This window comes from Aptenodytes patagonicus, chromosome 4, assembly GCF_965638725.1.
Source record: "Aptenodytes patagonicus chromosome 4, bAptPat1.pri.cur, whole genome shotgun sequence".
Taxonomy (NCBI): domain Eukaryota; kingdom Metazoa; phylum Chordata; class Aves; order Sphenisciformes; family Spheniscidae; genus Aptenodytes; species Aptenodytes patagonicus.
Genome location: NC_134952.1, coordinates 49,662,591 through 49,681,693, shown reverse-complemented (window position 1 = coordinate 49,681,693; position 19,103 = coordinate 49,662,591). Strand labels below are relative to the sequence as shown.

General features: G+C 44.3%; 1 protein-coding gene across 1 annotated transcript; it reads left to right on the top strand.

The window, feature by feature from the left end:
* Window positions 1-3,624: 3,624 nt before the first annotated feature.
* Window positions 3,625-4,924, top strand: LRAT (lecithin retinol acyltransferase). Its single transcript, XM_076337625.1, has 2 exons — window positions 3,625-4,167; window positions 4,765-4,924. The coding sequence occupies exons 1-2, from the start codon at window positions 3,625-3,627 to the stop codon at window positions 4,915-4,917; spliced, it is 696 nt and encodes a 231-aa protein (XP_076193740.1). The 3' UTR covers window positions 4,918-4,924.
* Window positions 4,925-19,103: the final 14,179 nt, after the last annotated feature.

Sequence of the window (19,103 nt, the reverse complement as noted above, 5' to 3'; positions counted from 1 at the left end):
CCCTATCCAAGGATTTTTATCCTCCTTGACCTCCTTAACAAGCTTTGAATTCATGAACCTGTACTTGTTCCAGCAATCCCAGCTGACCTGAAAGCTTGTTAAAGCTGCAATTGTTTCTTAATCTATGGTAGAGATTGAGTAATTGAGAAAAGTTTGGTAAAATGTAAATTGTACTCGAAGGTGAGCATGTGCGCAAGTCAGCATTGGTTTAACTTCAGTCAGTTAAAAAATGCATTTTGCCTGCCTGTTAAACCAGGGCTGTTCCTCAGACAGGCAAGAACTTACCCTTCCAGTTGCCTGTCTTTCCTGCTTTTTCCCTGCTGTGTCAGCTGTGAGGGCAGGATGGAAATAGTAATGCCTAGTGTATAACATAAGGATCCATCTAATATACTAGAGTTTCAGTGTAATGGAAACTGGCTCACACCTCCTGCCTGGCAAGTTTTTGTGCTGTGGCTCATCTGCGCTATAAAACAAAGGCTGCATTCTCTTACCTCTCACAGCTTTCTTGCTGCATCTCACCTAACTCTTGAAAATAAATCATGGGTTTTATCATGAAATTATTCTATAGCAGCTAACAGTCCAAACAACTACTTCTTCAGTGTTTGCTGTGTTATATTTAATAGTTCAAAGTGATTATCCCACTGCAACTTGTTTATTAAAGGTACAAAAGTTGTTATCCAAGTGACCCAAGATAAAGAACGTGCCAGAGTGTTTGAGACACGAAGTGTATTTTCAGTGTAGCCACCTCCAATGAAGCCATTTTTCCACTACAATATGGGGTGTGTGTGTGTGGTGTGTGTCCCCTTCAGACGAGAGGAAAACTAATCATAAGTATACTTTCTAAATTTTGTTTTGCATCATGGCAGTTCGAAAGCAATAGGAGCGCAGCCCTTAAGGTTTGAAAGCAGAAAATGTTGGGTTGCAGGTTGCCTTTCAAGAATCTGAATGGTTTCATTCAGAAATGACTCTGATATGTTGTATTAAGCGGTTTGCACCCAGTAACGCTCACAACAGTTGCAAGGTAGTGGCGAAGCATTACCTGGGTGGACTTCACTTGCTGCAACTGGGTATGTGTTGGCTGGAGGAGCGAAGCTGTTTCACAGACCCGTCTGCTGCCTTTTGTGCTTGTTCCGTTGGGGTTTCCGGGCCTGAGAGTGAGCGAGTGATTTGGGGAGCGGGGAGGAGAGGAGGCTCCTTAGTGCCTCAGGTATGAAGAAATTGCGCTGCAGAAATGTCACACCTCTCACCTTATTTCTTTGAAACCCTCCCATGCGGTAAGACTTTGAGTCTCCTCATTGCAATTCCTCTTCTTTGGTTTCATCCTGGTTTCCTTTCTGGATTTACTTGAAATGGACCCTGGTGACTTTGGGATTAAAGGTAACTGGCATTAAGAAAGCAAACAAAGGATGCCTCCAAGTAAAAGATCCTGTTGGGAAATGTCTGTTTCTGCCAGGGAGTTCAGCTGAATTCCTCTACCTTCCTTTGGGGGGGGGGGGAGATCCGAATCATTAGAGATGCTTCAGTCCCTCACCTATTTCAACAAAGACCATCCAGACACTCCCTTGACAGCTTTGGGAAAGGGGAGGAGGGGGTCTTCAGATGGCAGCACAGGGCAGGAGCAGTGCTTATCCTCGCAGGAGGGAACCTTTCTGTGCCAGGACTTTCTGTGGAGTCTTAAATAACCTGGCTGTGGCATTGTGCTTCAGCTCTGGACCAGCTGCTGGGACCATCACCGAACGGGTGAGACCCTTTATCATGATGAGGGGTTTTAGTCTTTTCTTGTTCCCCTGTCCCTTAAAAAATAATGCACTAGTTAAAAATGAGAAAAGCTCCCCCTCCTCCCCCTGCTTTTATTTACTAGTAAGCATAAGCAAAAGCTTCAAACCTTCCAAATACATTTAAGCATCTGGATTTTAAAAGATGCTGTTTTAGTGTTATAATTATGTGTGGCTGGTGGCTAATCCACAGGGATGATCATGAGCCACGTCTATAAGGTATTTTCTCTTTTGAAAGTGATGTGATCGGAAGTAGGGGGCTTGAGAGGGCTAAGCCTCTGTTGTGTAAAAACTTGGCTGAGACTCTCCAGAGAAAATCCCAAATGCCCGATCACTCCGGTAAGAAGTGCTGGGGCTCTGGCCTGTAATCAGTGACCAAACAAAGTTACTGTGGGCCTCTCTCTTTGCAGGTGAAGCAAGGTGAGGATAATCTTTAGTTCCCCAGGAAGCTGCTCTCTCCTCTGAGCAGGAGGAAATAGGAAGGCAATACCAGCCGTCATTTCTTGTTGGTGAGCGGTGAGGTAACCCGCTCCCCTGAAATATTTTCTTCACTGATGAATGGAAAACTTGCTTTGGCTCACTGATAAGCCTCATCTTCCCTGTGCACTAGCACTCCTCTCCCTGCTTCCCTGTTTTGTACTTGGCATTGCGTATGGCACGGTGTTTGCCTGAGCATCCACAACCTGCAAGAAGACAGATCAGGCACGTTGGCAGCTTGGGAGTCTGCTTTTGGGGGAAGATGCTCTAACACACCACTTTTCCAGCATTGCTTCCCCCCACCCCCGCTCCCAGTTTCTCACAGAGGTGAAAGCTTCCCCCTGCAGCCGGAGCGACAGCGCTGGAGCAGGAGCCTCTGCGGCACCAACAATCAATGGCAGCGGGTCGGGGCGAGGCGGCGGCGGTGGCGGCGGGGACTCGGTGAACGGCTGCAGCCGCGGCGGGTGAGGGGGGCGGGCGGCCCCGTCCCCTGCTACTCCCCGGGCCCTGTCATCTTCCAGGTAAGATGAATGTCTGTCCCGTCCCATCCATCATCCCGCAGTCCCCGGGGGGGGCGGGAATTTGCTCGGCTACTGAAACTTACTAGCCCCAGACGGGGCGGCTTTGTTGACCTGACAGGGCTGCTCTTTTGTGGGCCCTGTTGCCAGGACTTACGCATTTACATAATGGATTAGCATGAAACAAAACGCACGGGAACGCTTCTCCGCCTTTTCCCACTCTTTCTTAGCTGGCGGACCTTTCGGGCGAGTTAATTTATAAACGTGGCTCCCCCTCTCTTCCTCGGGGACCCGTTCTCTTCCGAGGAAGAAAGGCGCGCTCAGCCGCCACCGCTCCCCTCTCTCGCCGCCGGGCGAGCATGGCGGCAGCCTCCCGGCTCCGAGCCGGGCGCCGCTTGCCCCCCTCGCCCGCGGTTAGCGGGGCGGCAGCGCGGCTGCCGGGGCGGGCGCCCAGAGCCCCTTGGGTCCCATCGGCGGGGAAAGGTGAACGAAGCGGCTGCGGCCCCGGGAGCCCTCCGCTGTACTCCTGGGGGGCGCGAAGGGCTTTGAAGGGGCTTTTTTCTTGCCCTTCTCTCTGGGCAGCGCGGGGGAGGAGGCGGGGGAGAGCTGCGGGTGGCACCCCGGCTGCGGGCACCGCGCCTGCCCGTCGGCCGGGCCGGGGGGTGCCGGGTCGGCTGGGTGCGCCTGCCGCGCTCCCCGATAAAGCCGGGCCGCTGCTCGGGGCGGGCGCTCCCCGCACGCCGCTCAGCCGGTGGGCTGGCCCGGGTGCCCGCCCCGCCCCGCCCGGTAGCCTAGAAAAGCGGGGCCGGGCGGCGGGGGCTGCTCGGCGGCAGCGAGGGCTCCCCCCGTCGACCATGAAGAACCCGGTGCCGCAGGCGGCCTCGCTGCTGCTGGAGAAGCTGCTGCTCCTCGTCCACGTCCGGCCCCTGCCCGCGGGCTCCGGCGGGGAACCGCCGGCGGCGGCCCCCGGCTACTACGACACCAGCTGCTTCAAGCGGGGCGACCTGCTGGAGGTGCCCCGCACCCTCTTCATCCACTTCGGCATCTACTTGGGCGAGAACCGCGTCGCCCACCTGATGCCCGACATCCTGCCCGCCTTCACCGGCGACCGCCGGCAGATCCAGCAGGTGGTGACCAACAAGCGGCTCATCCTGGGCGTCATCACCAAAACGGCCAGCATCCGCGTGGACACGGTGGAGGACTTCGCCTACGGCGGCAGCATCCTGGTCAACCACATGGACCGGCTCTTCGAGGACCAGGTGCTGGGCAGCGAGGAGGCGGCCCGCCGGGCGGAGAAGCTGGTGGGCGCCACGGCCTACAGCCTGCTCTGGAACAACTGCGAGCACTTCGTCACCTACTGCCGATACGGAGCCCCGGTCAGCTTCCAGACCGACAAGGTACGCCCCGGCCGTCGGCGCTGGGGAGCCCCGCGGGGAGCCGCTCCGCCGGGACGGCGCGCAGCTGCCGGGGGAGGCGGCGGCCGGCGCCTGGGGCGGTGCTGCCCTGCCTGGCGGCGGCGGCCCCCCTGGGCGCTCCGCTCCCCGAAACTAGGTCAGCCGCCGCCACGGGCCCCCGGGAGCTGCTGCCCGGTACCGCCCGCCGCCCCCGGCCGGAGCCGACGGCCGTTCTCCCCGCAGCCGGCACTGCCGCGGGTGCGGAGCCGCTCGGAAAGGCGGGTAGCCTGGCCTCCCTTGGCTTCAAGCGGCGAGGAAAGCGAGGCTGAATTCGTAACACAATTAACATGCTCTTAAAATGCTCTGAAGCTCCTCGTTCCTGCCGGAGCCGCAGGCAGTACTGGGGCTAAAGCGCCGGTCGTGAGCCAGCGCCCGACCCGCTCTTCGCCCGGTACGGCGCTGCAGAGGGCCCGCGCGAGGGCTGGGGTCTAACTGCTAGTCTGTAACGGAGAGAGTGGGCATCTCCAGCTGTCCCGTTAAAGCTTTCCTCTTTAACCCTCATCTTTTCCTTTTTTTTTTTTTTTTCTCCTTTCTTTTCAGTTCTGTGAGACTGTGAAGATGATTATTCGGGACCAGAGGAGTGTTCTTGCTTCAGTGCTTGTGGGATTAGCATCAATAGTCTGCCTAGGTTTGGCGCCCTCCACCACGCTCCCCACTATCTTTATTCCCTTCTTTCTGTGGATGGCTGGCTGACAGCCTTCCCGGAGGCTCGCGGCCAGCATCTGTACATAGGATGTATACTACTGTATTTATGAAAGCACAGGTTACTCATCAGCGTCGCGTAAATTAGTTTATTAACCTTGTGTGCCATTTTTAAATACAACTTTGTCTAGAACACGGTGCACAAGGCATAGCTTACTATGTAAGCCAAATAATAGATTTCCTGAAAATCTCAGCTGGTACATTTTAACACACCTTTAAATCATGAAAAAGTAGGGTTGTGATGCAGTTCTGTTCCTTGCCTTTAGCCATAAGTGATTCTGGTAATATCCTTCATGTTCTTCAATTTCTTAGCTGCATACCCAGGTGCTGTAACTATTAATAAAAATTGATGATGGAGTACCACAGAGTGATGGGTATTGAGAACAAACTGCTTACCTCTTACTTTGATAGATTCAGAAGTTGCTGTCTCCGTTCCTAAAATTCTCTTTAGTGGAGATGCAAGTAAGTAAACTGATCCTTTTTGATAGCAAAGAAGAAAAACCAACCCTAGGCTGGGTGCTCTGTGCTGCAGTAGCACATCTGGCCGGATTGCCTACAGTCCTTTGAGATCCCTTCTGGGGATCTCCCGTTCGTATTAATTGCGAAAACACTCACTGCCGTATTGAACAACTCTTTGATTGGGTTAGAGGCAAGGAAAGACGGTGATTCCTCAGCATCCTCCTTGCTACTGATAGTGGTTAGTATGGCTAATGTAAATGGCTACAGAGGGTTTTAGGGGATACAGGAAGTAACTAGTTTGCTTTATGACAACTAGTGACATACAAATGTCGGAGATTTCCAGCGTTCAGGGCACATGGCGGGGAGGAGGAGGACAGACGCCAATTTAGTTCCTACCTTCCGTCAGCAATGGGACCCGTGTGGGTGCCATAAAGCATCAGGGATCATTGGAGCAGTTTCTGCGGCGGCTATGTTGTCGTTTTGGATATTGCCTTAAAACAAGATGCCTCTCGGTGAAAGACGACATGTCTTTCTATACTCATCTCTTGCAAATAAATATTCACTTGCAAGCCAGTAGTTGGTGCTAAAAATGTTTCATCTTCAATGTTGAGGCCTTTCTGTTTATCAAGAATGTGTAAAGTTGCATTTGAAATTAAATTCATCTAGCCAATTTTTTAAGCGCTGAAAACATTTGATACTTTTTTTCTTAGCAATGTCTTGATGTATGCAGAGAAACTGTTCCGCTCCTGGAATTACTTGCATGCGATACATGCACTCACACGTTCACGTGCTATGCTTGCCTTCCTTTCTAGTCAAAGGCGAATACGATGGTGTCTTCACCAAGGACTGAACCTCAGATTTACTTCTTTCTATGAGTGGTGTTCAGTATCCTGTCATCAGCTCTGCTACTGAAGTGGCCGCTTTTTCCCATTTTTAGAGAGACTCGTGTTAGCTGCGCTATAAACCCCCTTCTCCTTCCCCTAGACCTCACAGCTGCTTGAAGATTGGATTCTTGAACTGTGAGTCTACTTGGCTGCTCTCTAATCACCTTTCTTCTGGCTGCTCCACTACAACCGACGAAGAATGTAAAGACTGGGGTGGAATTCCAGGCTCATAGAAAACAGCAGCATGACTGCTGCTGCCATCAACCGAGAGGGGATTTCAGCCCAGCTTTCAGTACGCGTTCAGTCTCCAGCCCAGCCCCAAAGCAGCTGGATATCAATTACTCTTGGATCCTTGTAAGCAACTTCTGTTCTGCTTTCAAAGATTGCAATGCTCCATGTAACTGTTTCTGGTAAACTTTTAAAATGAAGGTGTTTTTTAATTAACATGAATTGCTTTTTCATAGTGTACACATTAGTAATATTTACATAAATTCTAGTGTGGTTTTTTTTTTACTTGCTGTGCATAAGGTATGAACTGTAGTCATTACTGTAATTATATAAATAGAATTTATTCATTTAAAAACGTCTACCGGCCTCTTGAAATTGAGTGTAATGCTTTAGCATTTCTCTAACCTATCCCAGTAGGGCGCTGAACAGTCCATTAACATGCAGTTACATGGTGTCTGATTACAGGTGGGCTTTTCTTTCCCCTTTTATTTACTTGGGATTTATAAGAATTCCAGTAATTCTTATGATTCATTTACACAATAAACAACGGGGTCATGACCAGTAACCAAATCGTAAGTGGGATTGTTGGAAGGCAGAGCAACGTTCCTGCTCTAGCTTCAGTATCAAAGGACCAATGCTCCTGCTTTGCTAATGCTGTTGAGCAAGAAGCATCCAAATTAGACTGGGGGACCAAGCTGGGATTTTCTTAGGGTTGTCTATGAGAGAAATGAAAGCAGTTCCTTGCAGACTTCCAGCTGTATTAGTGGAGAATTTTCCTTCAAAGTGTACGGTTTTTAGCTTATGAAATACTCTGAAATGGTGTAGAATGTCCTGCTATATCCTTTCATCAGAGACAAGTAGTAACTTGGGCGCGGAAGAGAAATTCAGCTGCATGTTTAGCAGTTTTTCCTACCAACTATAATTCTAGCAGAGACCTGAAAATTTTGTTGAAGTCAGGCATGAGTCAAATCAGTCATACTCTGAGAGGAAAAACAAGACTAGCAGGCATGAATTCTCATGTTCAGCTCAGCGGGTGATGTTTGTGCTCTGAAATATTTTGGTAAATGTCAGTGTCAACTTTTTTTCTGTAATTACTTGAGTAAAAATAAGCACTTGCCCTAGGTGGAGCATTGCGTTTCAGACTTGAGCTCAACTGTGATGCCATTGAAATGAACGAGCTAGTTATAATAAGAAAAACACAGAAAACTGTGGAGCACTTCAGCTGTTCGGAAATGTGTGTGCTTAGAAGTGAAATTGTTCATTGGTAACTGTAAGCGATGGTGATGGGGAGTGTAAATCTAGAGCTGCAGCTCATTTTAGTGGTGGGGCTGTTTTGAAAAGTTGTGTGGTTAAACCAGAATATGTAATGGAGGAGTATAACCATCACCCCTGTGCCACTGGGAAAGGCAAGTAGTGAAGACATCAAGTTAAAAGGATAGATGTTTCATTTCAGGCTTTCCAAAGAAAACGAAAATAAAATGCGCATTCACAAGGCTTGAAATGTTTTTACAAAACCTGTATTTAAAAGAAAAAAAAAAAGCAAGTTGCTAAATGAAGACATTAGAACAGTGAGCTTTCTGTTTGTATTTATTTTAGCTTGGAACATAAATGATTACTCATTTTGTGGTGAACAGTCATCTGCTTCTTGATTTCACCTTTGGGTCCTCCTGTGCTGAACGAGAATGCTACATATAAATACCACTGAGGCTTTTAATGAAAACAAAATCATAGCAATACTTGTTAAAGTCTGAGGGGATGGGGAAGAGGGAATTAAACTTGTGTGTGACTTGACATCGTCCAGACAGGTTTTAGAAAGCAAGCTGCAGCAACAAGAAACGTTAGAACTGTGATCTCCAGAAATGATATAGCGGTGTATTAGTCATTGTATGTTCTCACATTAAATAAAGCACCACACACCACTGAATGATACAGAAATGTGTTAGGCAGTCATTAGTTTAGCATCTTCTTTCTCCATTGAATTTTTTTTTTTAAAGTTCTCAGATGACTCTAGGAACCATTTGCTCCCTATGCTTTGTAATAGCTTAGGACCTGATCCCTCTGAGCACTGAACTGTCGTGAATGGGCTTACTGATGGGAAGTGAAGATACGAAAGCTTTCTAGTTTTGAAGTTCTTTGCTGTCGTGCATTGCACTCTCCTGTAAGCCTTACAGAAATCTTTCAGAATGCTGTGCTGGTAAAATAAACGATCTCCTCTGCTGTAGGAATATATCGCTAAAAGTATGAGGGCTATTTTTTGACATAATTTCTTAAAAATTGATTGTGGGCTGTGTTTCGTGGCATAGCTTCGCTTCTGAAGCCAAGGGAACATTTAGGATATGGTCCTGAGTGCTCAGAGACTGTGGGAGAAGGGGGAAAAGTGGCATGATCTTTAGGAGACTTAGATCAGAATTACATCAATCGCAGTACCACAGTTCTGTCTGTGACAAAACTGGTGACTTACGTTTACTGTGTCTCATAGGGTAGAAATCACATCTTTTTGTGAGATGTTCTGTAGCTTTTTAATGTTTTCCCTGTTTTTTAGGGAACTTTATTTAGCCCTGTGACCTTGTTCCTTGTTTTAGTACTTGCCTCTTCTCTATAGCGTATCTGTGAATTGGAGAAGAGTCACTGGCTGCTTTGTGATAGTGTGATTTGGAGCAAATCAGCTGCATAGTCCCCTACAACTACATCACAACACCTACAACTACGGGCTTGGTCTGAATGAGGCAGTGAAATTGCGGGAGGTAGATAACGTAGGTTTCCTTTACTTGCAAGGGCAGGGCATATTAAGTGTGCTGAAGAACCAGCCAGTGAACGCAGAGGTGTGTGCCTCAGATGCTGCTTAGTTGGGCATGCTGGGCACAGTGATGTCTGCTCTTCTGTCCCCAGCTGGAGTTTAGGGGGCCTGAGATGCGGTTGCATGTTAGGGCTGAGATTAAACAGATTAATTTGCCTTCCCTTAGATTGAGAGGTATGCCATTAATGTCACAGGCCATAATCTAATCTATTAAATCAAATGGGCTAGGGCCCATCTTTTGACTACGTGGTGGTACACTGTGACTCATGTTGGAGCTAAACTCCCTCACCGGTACAGCGTAGCTTCACTTCTAGTGGCTACTGGTAGTGTTCCCTGGCCTGCCTTGTCCCAAGGCACGCTCCAAGAGAGCACTAGTTACCAGGGGCTGCATCTGGGATCATGCAAACAGAAGTATGGATGACCATGTACAAATACACAAATCTATTTTGTGACCTTGTTTAGCTGATTAACCTGGCCAGAATTTTAAGGTAGACATCCCCATTTGTTACCCAAAACCTTGAGTCCCTTCCTGATTGAGCAGCACTTTGAATGGAAATATCAATACCATTTTATAGAGAGTGCAAAAATGTGATGGTTACAGCATTTCTGGGGATTTGGGAGACTTGGCAGTGTTAGGTTAACGGTTGGACTTGATGATCTTAAAGGTCTTTTCCAACCCAAGTGATTCTACGATGCTATGACCTTCTCAGTCCATCCTGCAGGAGATTCACCAGACTTCGGATAAGGCTACGAGGTGGCTACCCTTCACCTTTTCTAATTCTATCTTATGGTTAGGACAGTGATTATTGATTTTTTTTTTTTTTTTTTAATCAAGTCGGGCAACACCTGTGGCTTTGAGTTAGAAGGAGAAAATGGCGCTCTGGCCATTCTGTGTTGGAACAAGCTCTGTTTGGGCTCCGCGTATTTGCCCCCACCAAGGTGGGTGTCGCTTCTCATGGTCTATGGGCCCCAGTGAGGTTCTGAGTGGGAACCAGATCCCTAGATGCAGCCAGGAACTAGAAATGCCAAGATTGGGACGTTTCTGACTTTGACACGACACAAACTGCAGCCATTCAGAAAACATTCAGGTAAAAATAAGGGAGAGACTATCAGGTTAGATCAAAGGTTTGCTGCTTTGCTGCAGTGTTCTTTTAGTTAAAGCAAATGCTTTTAGTTAAAGCAGATGCCTCCCTAACTATTGCCTATAGTTTATCTTTTTTTAGTTCTTTCCCATTTCTATAACTGGGACAATAATAATCTCTCTGTTTTCTGGCCAGCTGCAAGACTTGGTTAATATTTGCATAAGGTTGTGGGTTCCTTGCGTTGGATGTACCAAGTAAATAAAATGCGTGGTTTGTTACCAGAAGGCAACTTCCCTGCCTGTGAAACCGGGGTTTTCTGTGAGGCTAAGGAGGTATACGATTTTATATAATTAAGAATACACACAAATGAAGGGTTATGCTCTGCTAAACTTGCCAAGCCGCCTTATCTTCTGCTTCTGCATAGTCTTAGACCCGACTCAGATTTGCACCTGTGTTCCTTGCAATTTTGCAGAAAGTACCTGCGCATTTCCACTTAGCACTGCATAGAAACACAGGCAGGGATGGGTCTGCTACTGCCACACAGTAGGTAAAAAGTTAGTAATTAATTCTAATCAAAAGTGAAGACGTGGGTGTGAAGATAATGAGAGGTCTCCTGCACCCCTGGTGAAAAGATCAGTTAGATATTAAACAGACTAACTTTTGCTATTTCTGTTTGCAGACAAGATTGTACGTAGCTCCAAGTGAACGCTCAGGAGGAGGGAGGCACCTGGTTTCAACCACATTCATTTAGAGTCTGTGTAAACAGTGTGGTAGTGCACTGTGTAAGTAGCTCGGAGCCAGCGATGACTTGGTTGCCCCCAGAACCAGAAACAGCAAAGCTGTGAAAAACGTAGAACTGCATTTAGCTGTAGGGGAAGAAGGCTGTTTGGTTCAGCATCATGCTATCGCAGCTCTGCCACTTCTGGAGCCTGAACAGATGGCACCTCACGATCCTGTCCTGTTTTGCAGTCATACCAACTCACCTGAAGCAAGAGCTTTGAATCATGCAGATATGCCCCAGACTGTTTAAATTCCAAGCCAAGCCTCATTTTATTCACGGGTTACTTTACACAGGTTCCAGCTCTGCCGGTTCCTGAGGAGTCCTTCCCGAGGTATTTAATTCTTCCCAAGCTTTGGAAGAGGAGCCTGAAGGCCTCACTCGGGACTGATGATTGGCAAGTGTGTAAGGCTGCAATGCCTGAAGTATACGTGAAGACGTAGCCCGTGATATCCACGGTCATGTTGCCGTGTCTCATTCCTCAGCCTTTCCTCAAGCTGAGGATGTGCACAGAACTCAGCTCCTCTGGAAATCCAAATGTGTAATAAACTAGGACATGGCCTTGACAAATAGAGGCAAAAGTAACATCTCTTCATCCAGTACATCAGCCATTTAGCAGTGATCATCGCATGGTAAAGACAGCTTTTTATTTTCCTTTAGTTATTACTGCAAATTTCTAACAGCAAGTAGGTTTGGTCACACTGTATGTAAGAAAGAACCACTCCGTTGTACAAGTAACTATTTTAGAATGACAATTTGATCATGTATTGACAGACAGGGTGTAGACTGGAAATAATGTCTTTTCAGAAACTTGCCTGGAGAAAGCAGTAATTCTGCTTGGCCAATGAACCGAAATTCCAGTGAGGAACGGAGCATTTCTATTTCTGATGGCTTTGAGCAATTCCAGTAACTCTAATACTGTTAAAGCATTGAGAATTGCACAGGCAGTAAACCTGATGCATAGTCATGAAATGTGTTTCAAAATTATAAGGAGGTTTTTATGACTTGCAAAGAGGTTTTTTACAAGCAAACTGAAAATATCCACCCAAACCAGTTACAGAAATTACTTTCCCTCAGTAACTTTCTAGTTTGCATTTTTCAGTTTCGGGAATGTTTGTGTTAAAAGCTGTCTTACAGACAGTACTCAATCCTGCAATTAAATACAAATTTGTGCTTGCAACAACAGTCTGTTCTTATGGGAAAGACACTGGATTTGTGACACAAATTGTGAGCTCACTGTATTAATTGTGACCAGGAAGGGAACATGAGCTGTAAGACATCTGTTTATACAAAAACCATTTGACCCTAATAAAAAAAAAAAGAGAAGTTACTTTAAAAAAAATCACTTTACTAGCACTGCATATTTTAAAATTATCCCATTAGGACAGGTTCTCAGTAATTTACCAGATCTACCATTGAGTAGGTAGTACTCCAAGCTTCTTTATTGCAACAACATCATTGGGTTACGTTTCTTCCAGCTACAATCAACAGGAGCTTTGTCACTGTCTTCAGAGGGAGCAAGATTAAGTACGAAGTATTCCCACCCGTTCCCTGACCTCCCCAAAATCCTGCACCTGTGGAAATTTATTAACGATGTTCAGAAATGAACCCCCCGATCACGATGAACTTTACACTGAGTTATGATTTGAAGAATCTTACAGGTCATAAACTGTGCAGCTTTTTTAATTTTGTGTAGTTTTTCAAATCTATTGAGACAACTGCCTACAGATGGTTGCTTCTGCGCTGCCACCAGTGTTTCGACCTAGCTTTTTTGCTGGTCTAGGCAATGCACTCTTCAGCTGGCTTCCGAGATCTTTTTCTGTGAACACAACTACTCCCATTAATTTTTAGGAAAACTGGACTCTCAATCCAGAGCTGCAGCAAGACAACAGGACACTGTTAACAACTTAACTACCTTTGAGAGCCTTGAGCTTATAGATGAGGGCCAAATTTTTCAGCATCACAGGAACACAGGAATGAACTTGGCAATACCCGAAAGTCAGTTTAGCCCCTTACCATTCTCCACCAATGAGCAACAGTGAGCACTTAGGGACAGGGTATGGGTACAGGCAGAGTCTTAATATATTCCCAAAAATTTCCGTAAGCAACAATTCACAAACTTCCAGCTTTAAAGCTTTCATTCATTTCATCATGTTTAATACGCTTACCCTACGTGAACTTGTCTTACTCCTTTTTTAGCTTATCTGTCTGGCCTCCGAAAGGTTCTATGGCAAGATTAATTATGACATATGAAAAAGCACTTTATTTTAAATTGGCTGCCTGATGACTACGTTAGCTGTCCCTCCCCTTCTTGTACTACAGGGAACAATGAATAATCACTTTGTGTTCAGTTTTTCCACTTACAGTCCTACAACTCAGATATTCCTGATGCGGAAGTCAGAGTTTTTGCAGTTTCCAAAAATTTGTGCTGAAATTCTTCGGAAGGCGGCTCATTTGGCACCATTTTTCTAGTACCATGGCTGCCCTCAGAAATTTATTACACGTTACACCTCCCAGTCCAACAATATCATCCTGGAGTTTCTTTAGGCTTGAATACACCCAGCCTTGTCAGTTTGTTACTTTGAGTTTACTCATCTGTCCTAAAATGCCTTTTATTGACCCCTCAGTTTAGGACTAATGCGAGGCTCTAGTGCCTGTAGAAAAGAACCGGCTTACTTTGAAAACTTCTCTATCATTTTTGTGTTGAATATTGCTACAAAAAAACTTTTTTTTTTTCCCCTCTAGCCTAATTCCTCAAAAGGCCCTTCCTATATCATCTGTCAGTTCTCTCTCTGGCAAATGCCTGGCTTTTGATATATTTTAACAAGGCTTTTTTTTTTTTTTTTAATTATTAGCTTTTGTGTTAGCAAGGTGATCCTCTGAATCGATGTTAGCCTGCGTCCTTGGGGCTTTCTATGTAACTAGCTTATGCAGAGTGCTTGTGCTCCTTGTTTGGGTAAGAGATCCGCTTTTTGAAGGGTGGCACTTCCAGTAAGCCTTTGCCTTTGCCCCAGCTCGAGTCCTCCTGGGCTGAAGGAGCAGGAAGGCGGGCGGTGTCTCCTCAGCATCCAGTGTGGACACCAGCATCAAAACCTCCCAAATCGGTCACCAACTCCACACGGTGTGGACAGTGTTGCAGCATCTCCCGGATGCTGGGAAAAGGGAGGTGCAGAACTTCAAAATAAAAACAGCCGGCGTTGACAAACCTTCTTTTAAGATAACATACTCCCACCTAGTGGCTCTCTTCCATACAGGCAAATGCACTGTCTCCAGCAAATTGGGAAGTTAACTATGAAACTTGAATTTAAAGAACGGGTAAATCACATATTTACTAAGTCAACATAACTGCTCAAGTAGGTTTAGAAATGTTGATTTTGTATTCCTGGTTCACTGTTGTAACATCTAACCAGAAATCAGGAAGGAACAGTTAAACTGCGTTAACACTGATTTTCTATATAGTTGCCCACAACGTAGTGGTTCTTGTTTTAGTTTTTCATCGCAGTTTTGGTTGTGTCACTAGGCTTTGTAGGAAAGACAATAGCTAGATACAGAAAAGCATTTAAAAGTCATTCTGTTAGCTGTTCTTAATGAATACCATAAAAAACCCCAAAGATAAGTCATGGGATTCTAGGTGTGTATAATATACAAATATGTATAAATATGTGTATATATATAAATGAAAGAAACACACAAAACCACAAAAAAGGTTACATTGCTTCAGATTTTCTTAATTGTGTCTCCAAGCATAGAACTTTATCCTTAAAGCCTCAGGAAAAATACAAAGAAAATTACACAGAAGCATCGTAAGTTCTTTAACTATAATTGGTATTGACAGTCCAGAGTTTCCCGACTTAAAAGCTAGTTAGCAGCTCACAGCAGCTGGATTATAAATTAAAGGGATGTGGGCTTGATAAATCAATGCCTTTTAGGATTCCCAGAATTACCTGGAATTCAAAGCCAAGTATGAACAGCCTAAAGAAAGAGTGGAGTCCTTCCACTTTTCAAACTACAGTTAAGGTATTTTAAATATTTAAATCTAGAAAAAAGTAAAAATTAAATCTTGTTCTCCACTGTTGCACTCAATGTAATTTATTTCCAGAATTACTAAATATTCAAAAGGTAATGCGATATAAAAATCTTTAGCCTCCCTGGTAAACTTCCAGTTAATATCTAGGTGAGATCAGGTATGACCAAAGATTTACAGTTTGATGTCCGATGCCTGTTTGGTTCCGATGCTGAAACATGCTCTAAGACTTTCACAGAAGCTACCATAAATTCAAGTATTTTCTGTCAATATTTGCAGAGAAATAAAAAAACTGAGCAGTGACTGAGAGGAGACTGTCTCCGATCTTTCCGAGCCCTCTGGTGAGGACTAAGACACCAGCGGTGTGATGAAAGGAAGGCCACTCCGTAGCTCTTTGTGCTTCACGTCCATGTGGAAAGAAAACTTCAGTTTCACAGTTGTTGGGGCAGTAGCCACTTTCAGAAGCGCTAAAAACACCAAACCTCTCTAACTGCTGCTGTACGGACGTGCGGAGGATATACTGCCATTTCAGAATTCATTTAAAACGTCTGCCTAAAAAGCAGATGGGAAAGCATTCTGTAACGGTGGAGCATCAAAAGACCGCAGTACTGCAGGACAGGATTCTCCATCTCCCTTGGCCCTTCCCTCCATCCCGTCCTTTCTTCCCTTCTATTTCCTGACATTCACCTCTTCTTCCACCAACCCTTTGCGGTGTTACTTTTTTCAGCAATTCCCATCTGATCCTTCCCCCCGCGGGTTAGCTGTATTGCCAGAAAACAGCTGTTTCGCTCAGTGACTAAAGGTATGGCTTTGTCGCATAGGGTCCAGCTTTTTAGAATGAGATACAGAGGGAGCAGAAAGCAATAGTTCTGGAGGTAATGAGGGGAAAAACAAGCGAAGAGATTTTATACACGTCGTTATGCGCATTTTACGTCACTCTACACTCAGCAATATTGGCTTAAAGTTGATTTAATTCAGTTAACAGTGAAATTGTTGATATTCATATCTAAGTGAAGACAGAACATGCTTCAGGATCCATTTTTTCATATTCATTGCATATCTGCACGTTAAAATCATATGGCATGTGTGTCTCAAAGTGGTTTACAAAAAGAAGAAAGCAATTCTGTCTGATGTTTTCTCTGCAATTAATATTCTGTTCCCCCAAATGCTTATTCCAGCAATATCAGATTTTGTAATTTTATAATTAAAAAAGATTCCAACTCTTTTAAGGCAGAAAGCTGAACGAGAACAAACGGCACCTTTCAAGAAAAAAGACCCTTTAGGCACTGGGATGCCTTGTTAGGAGGATCCTACTGAACAGGCATTGCAGCTACTTGATAAAATGAAACCCAAAATAAAATGAACTGATTGACTGAAACGAAGTCTTTCTAGACAGCTTACTATAATCAGATTTACAATCATATTATGTCTAGGTTTTCTACAGAGACCTTTGTCTAAACTTCAAAGGACGTCTGCTTCCTTTTAAAGTATTTCCACTACCTACATATCAAACCTGTCAGAGTGCAGAAATACTACATACCCTCTTTTCCCGCTCCAGGCCATAGTAAAATTTACACTGACAAAAAAGCTTATGCTTCTATTAAAATATATTACAACTGCAGTAATAGCCCACTCCAGGAATATATATGCTGGGGCTTGCTAGCATTCCAATGAAACAGAAGTTAAAACATCAAGGACTTCTGTGTTACAGCTACCTAAAATAACTTAGAAGGAAAAGAAAAGCAACTGTCTGGTGCAGTGCTGTAAAATAAAACGTGTAAGAAAAAGGCCTCTTTCACATTTTCAAATTTAGCCAAAGGAATAAATGTCATAATCTTGGCAGGACTCTGCCTCATTCCTCATCCATCAGATTTGTGACAGTTTCAGAAAGACATTTCACGAGGAAACTAACTCAGTGTTAACAAGAACTGTATAAAGCTTTAGGGCAAATAGCATATTATTTGCAATTTAAAGTCATTTTCTAACCAGAATTTGTGCCAAATGCTTTTTGTAAATTAGGCTGTAGCTCTTGTAAAATAAGCCTAAAGTAAGTTTCCATTTATCAGGTTTAAAAGTTAAAACAGTTATGTACTAAGGTACTGATTCAGTAAAGCAGTAAAAAGCTAAATACTCTGATAAGTAACAAACATTGTTCTGGGCCTGATCTTCTTTCCCATCCCTTAGTAAATCTTCATTAAAAATAAGTGAATTAAAATATGGCATTAATTTGGATGAGTGGTATTCATATACGTATGGGGAGAGAGAAAGAAATTACAACTGTGAGAAACTGTCCCTTTGCTGTGAACAGTTGTCACTCCTAGAAATGGGAATTAAAATGTTAATTGCCCTTCTCCTTCTACCACACTTACCCAAACGATGGCTACTGATAAATGAGTAAGATATGTCTTTTGAGTGCACAACGCAATCAAGTACTATGTGAGAGAAGGGGAAGAAATTAAAACAAGGTGGAATTCACTGGGGGCAGTGCCTACCTGGAAGAGGAGAGAGGCTACAACTGTTCCAACTTGATAGAATTACACATTGTGATAAAGGTTAAAAGTAACTAAACCTAACTTTATAAAATGGGAGATTGACGGAAGGGTTTGCTTGGTGAGGATTCTGCTTGTTGTAATACAAGAAAAGCGATGTTTCAGAGAGTGCCAAGATGAATAAATAGTTTTGACTTAGCCGTGAGAAGCTTTCAGGTGTGCAAACTCTTTTCTGAAGACCTGAAGTTATCAGATATACTGCTTGATTTAATAAAAATATTGTATTCCCTTGTAAATCTTGTCTTATTAGAAAAGAAATAAAATATATTCAGCTCAGACTTTATCATGAGTCACAGCAAAATCCAGGACAAATACAGGTTAGAAATAGTTGTTCTTAGTAAAACCTAATTAAACTGAACAATTAGACTGCCAGAGAGAAAAAAGCAGCTAGCACCTGTGGGCCAGGGGGTAGTGAGGACTCTGATACCCAATTAGCATGGGGGGAACAAAGGAAGAAAAGGATCATTAATTTCTTTTACAGAGGCAGGGGCCATCGAGAAAACCAAATGAGTCTTTAGTTCCTACATCTGACTTTGGTATTTAATAAAAGATAATAACGTAGCTGTTGAATACTTTTTGGTTATTTTGATTTTCTCTTTTATTCATGTCATGTCATAAAGTGAAAAACCTGATGGCAAATTTGTATATTTTCCTTGAGACCATCTGCTGTTCAGTGCTGGAACGGGTTAACATTTCCAGCTGAGCAGCTGTTCAGCTCCTCTATCCTAGAGCAGCAAACAGTCATCTGTGCTCCAGAAATGGCTGTACGTGGTAACCCATCCACTAAGATGTCACTTACATGAAATACAAAGAAAATGCTGAGGAGTTGTGGTTTGTTTTTTGGGTTTTTTTTTTCACTTAGAAGAGATTGTCTGCATTCTTTCAGTACTTCCCACCAGCAGTAACAACTGAGACACATAGAGTTCTGTGCCAGGGAGTGAGCAGTCTCCAAGGTAACACGGACACTGAGCTGCAGTCAAAATGCCCCAAACTTTATTTAAATTAATATACCCCAAATTCATTCCTATTAGAGGCTTTGTGGCTGATTTAGATGTGGTCAAAAAACAAGCGGACACCTGAAATGAAAAGGTGGTGAAATTTAATCTTGAAGGCAATAGCTTTGGTACATTGGTCGTTCAGAACTTTTAAATGGAGACACGTCATTTGTAAAATACATGATTAGTTTATCATGCCTTTATTAATAAAAGAGTAATAAGCTTTGTCTTTGAAAAATAAGCAAACTTGAATAGGTAAATGTCTAATATGATGTTGTGACAGTTTTATGGCTGTACATATTTAAAACTAGATTGCTAAAAGCTCTGGAACATATTCACAATGAAGATGAATTTGCATGTCCCTAAGTTAAAATTTCTGGG

What these genes read in the sequence shown, in the direction of transcription:
- LRAT (XM_076337625.1), top strand. Translation starts at nt 3,625, where the DNA reads ATGAAGAACCCGGTGCCGCAGGCGGCCTCGCTGCTGCTGGAGAAGCTG. An exon ending in TCAGCTTCCAGACCGACAAG is followed by an intron (nt 4,168 to 4,764) that starts GTACGCCCCGGC and finishes CTTTCTTTTCAG; the next exon opens with TTCTGTGAGACTGTGAAGAT.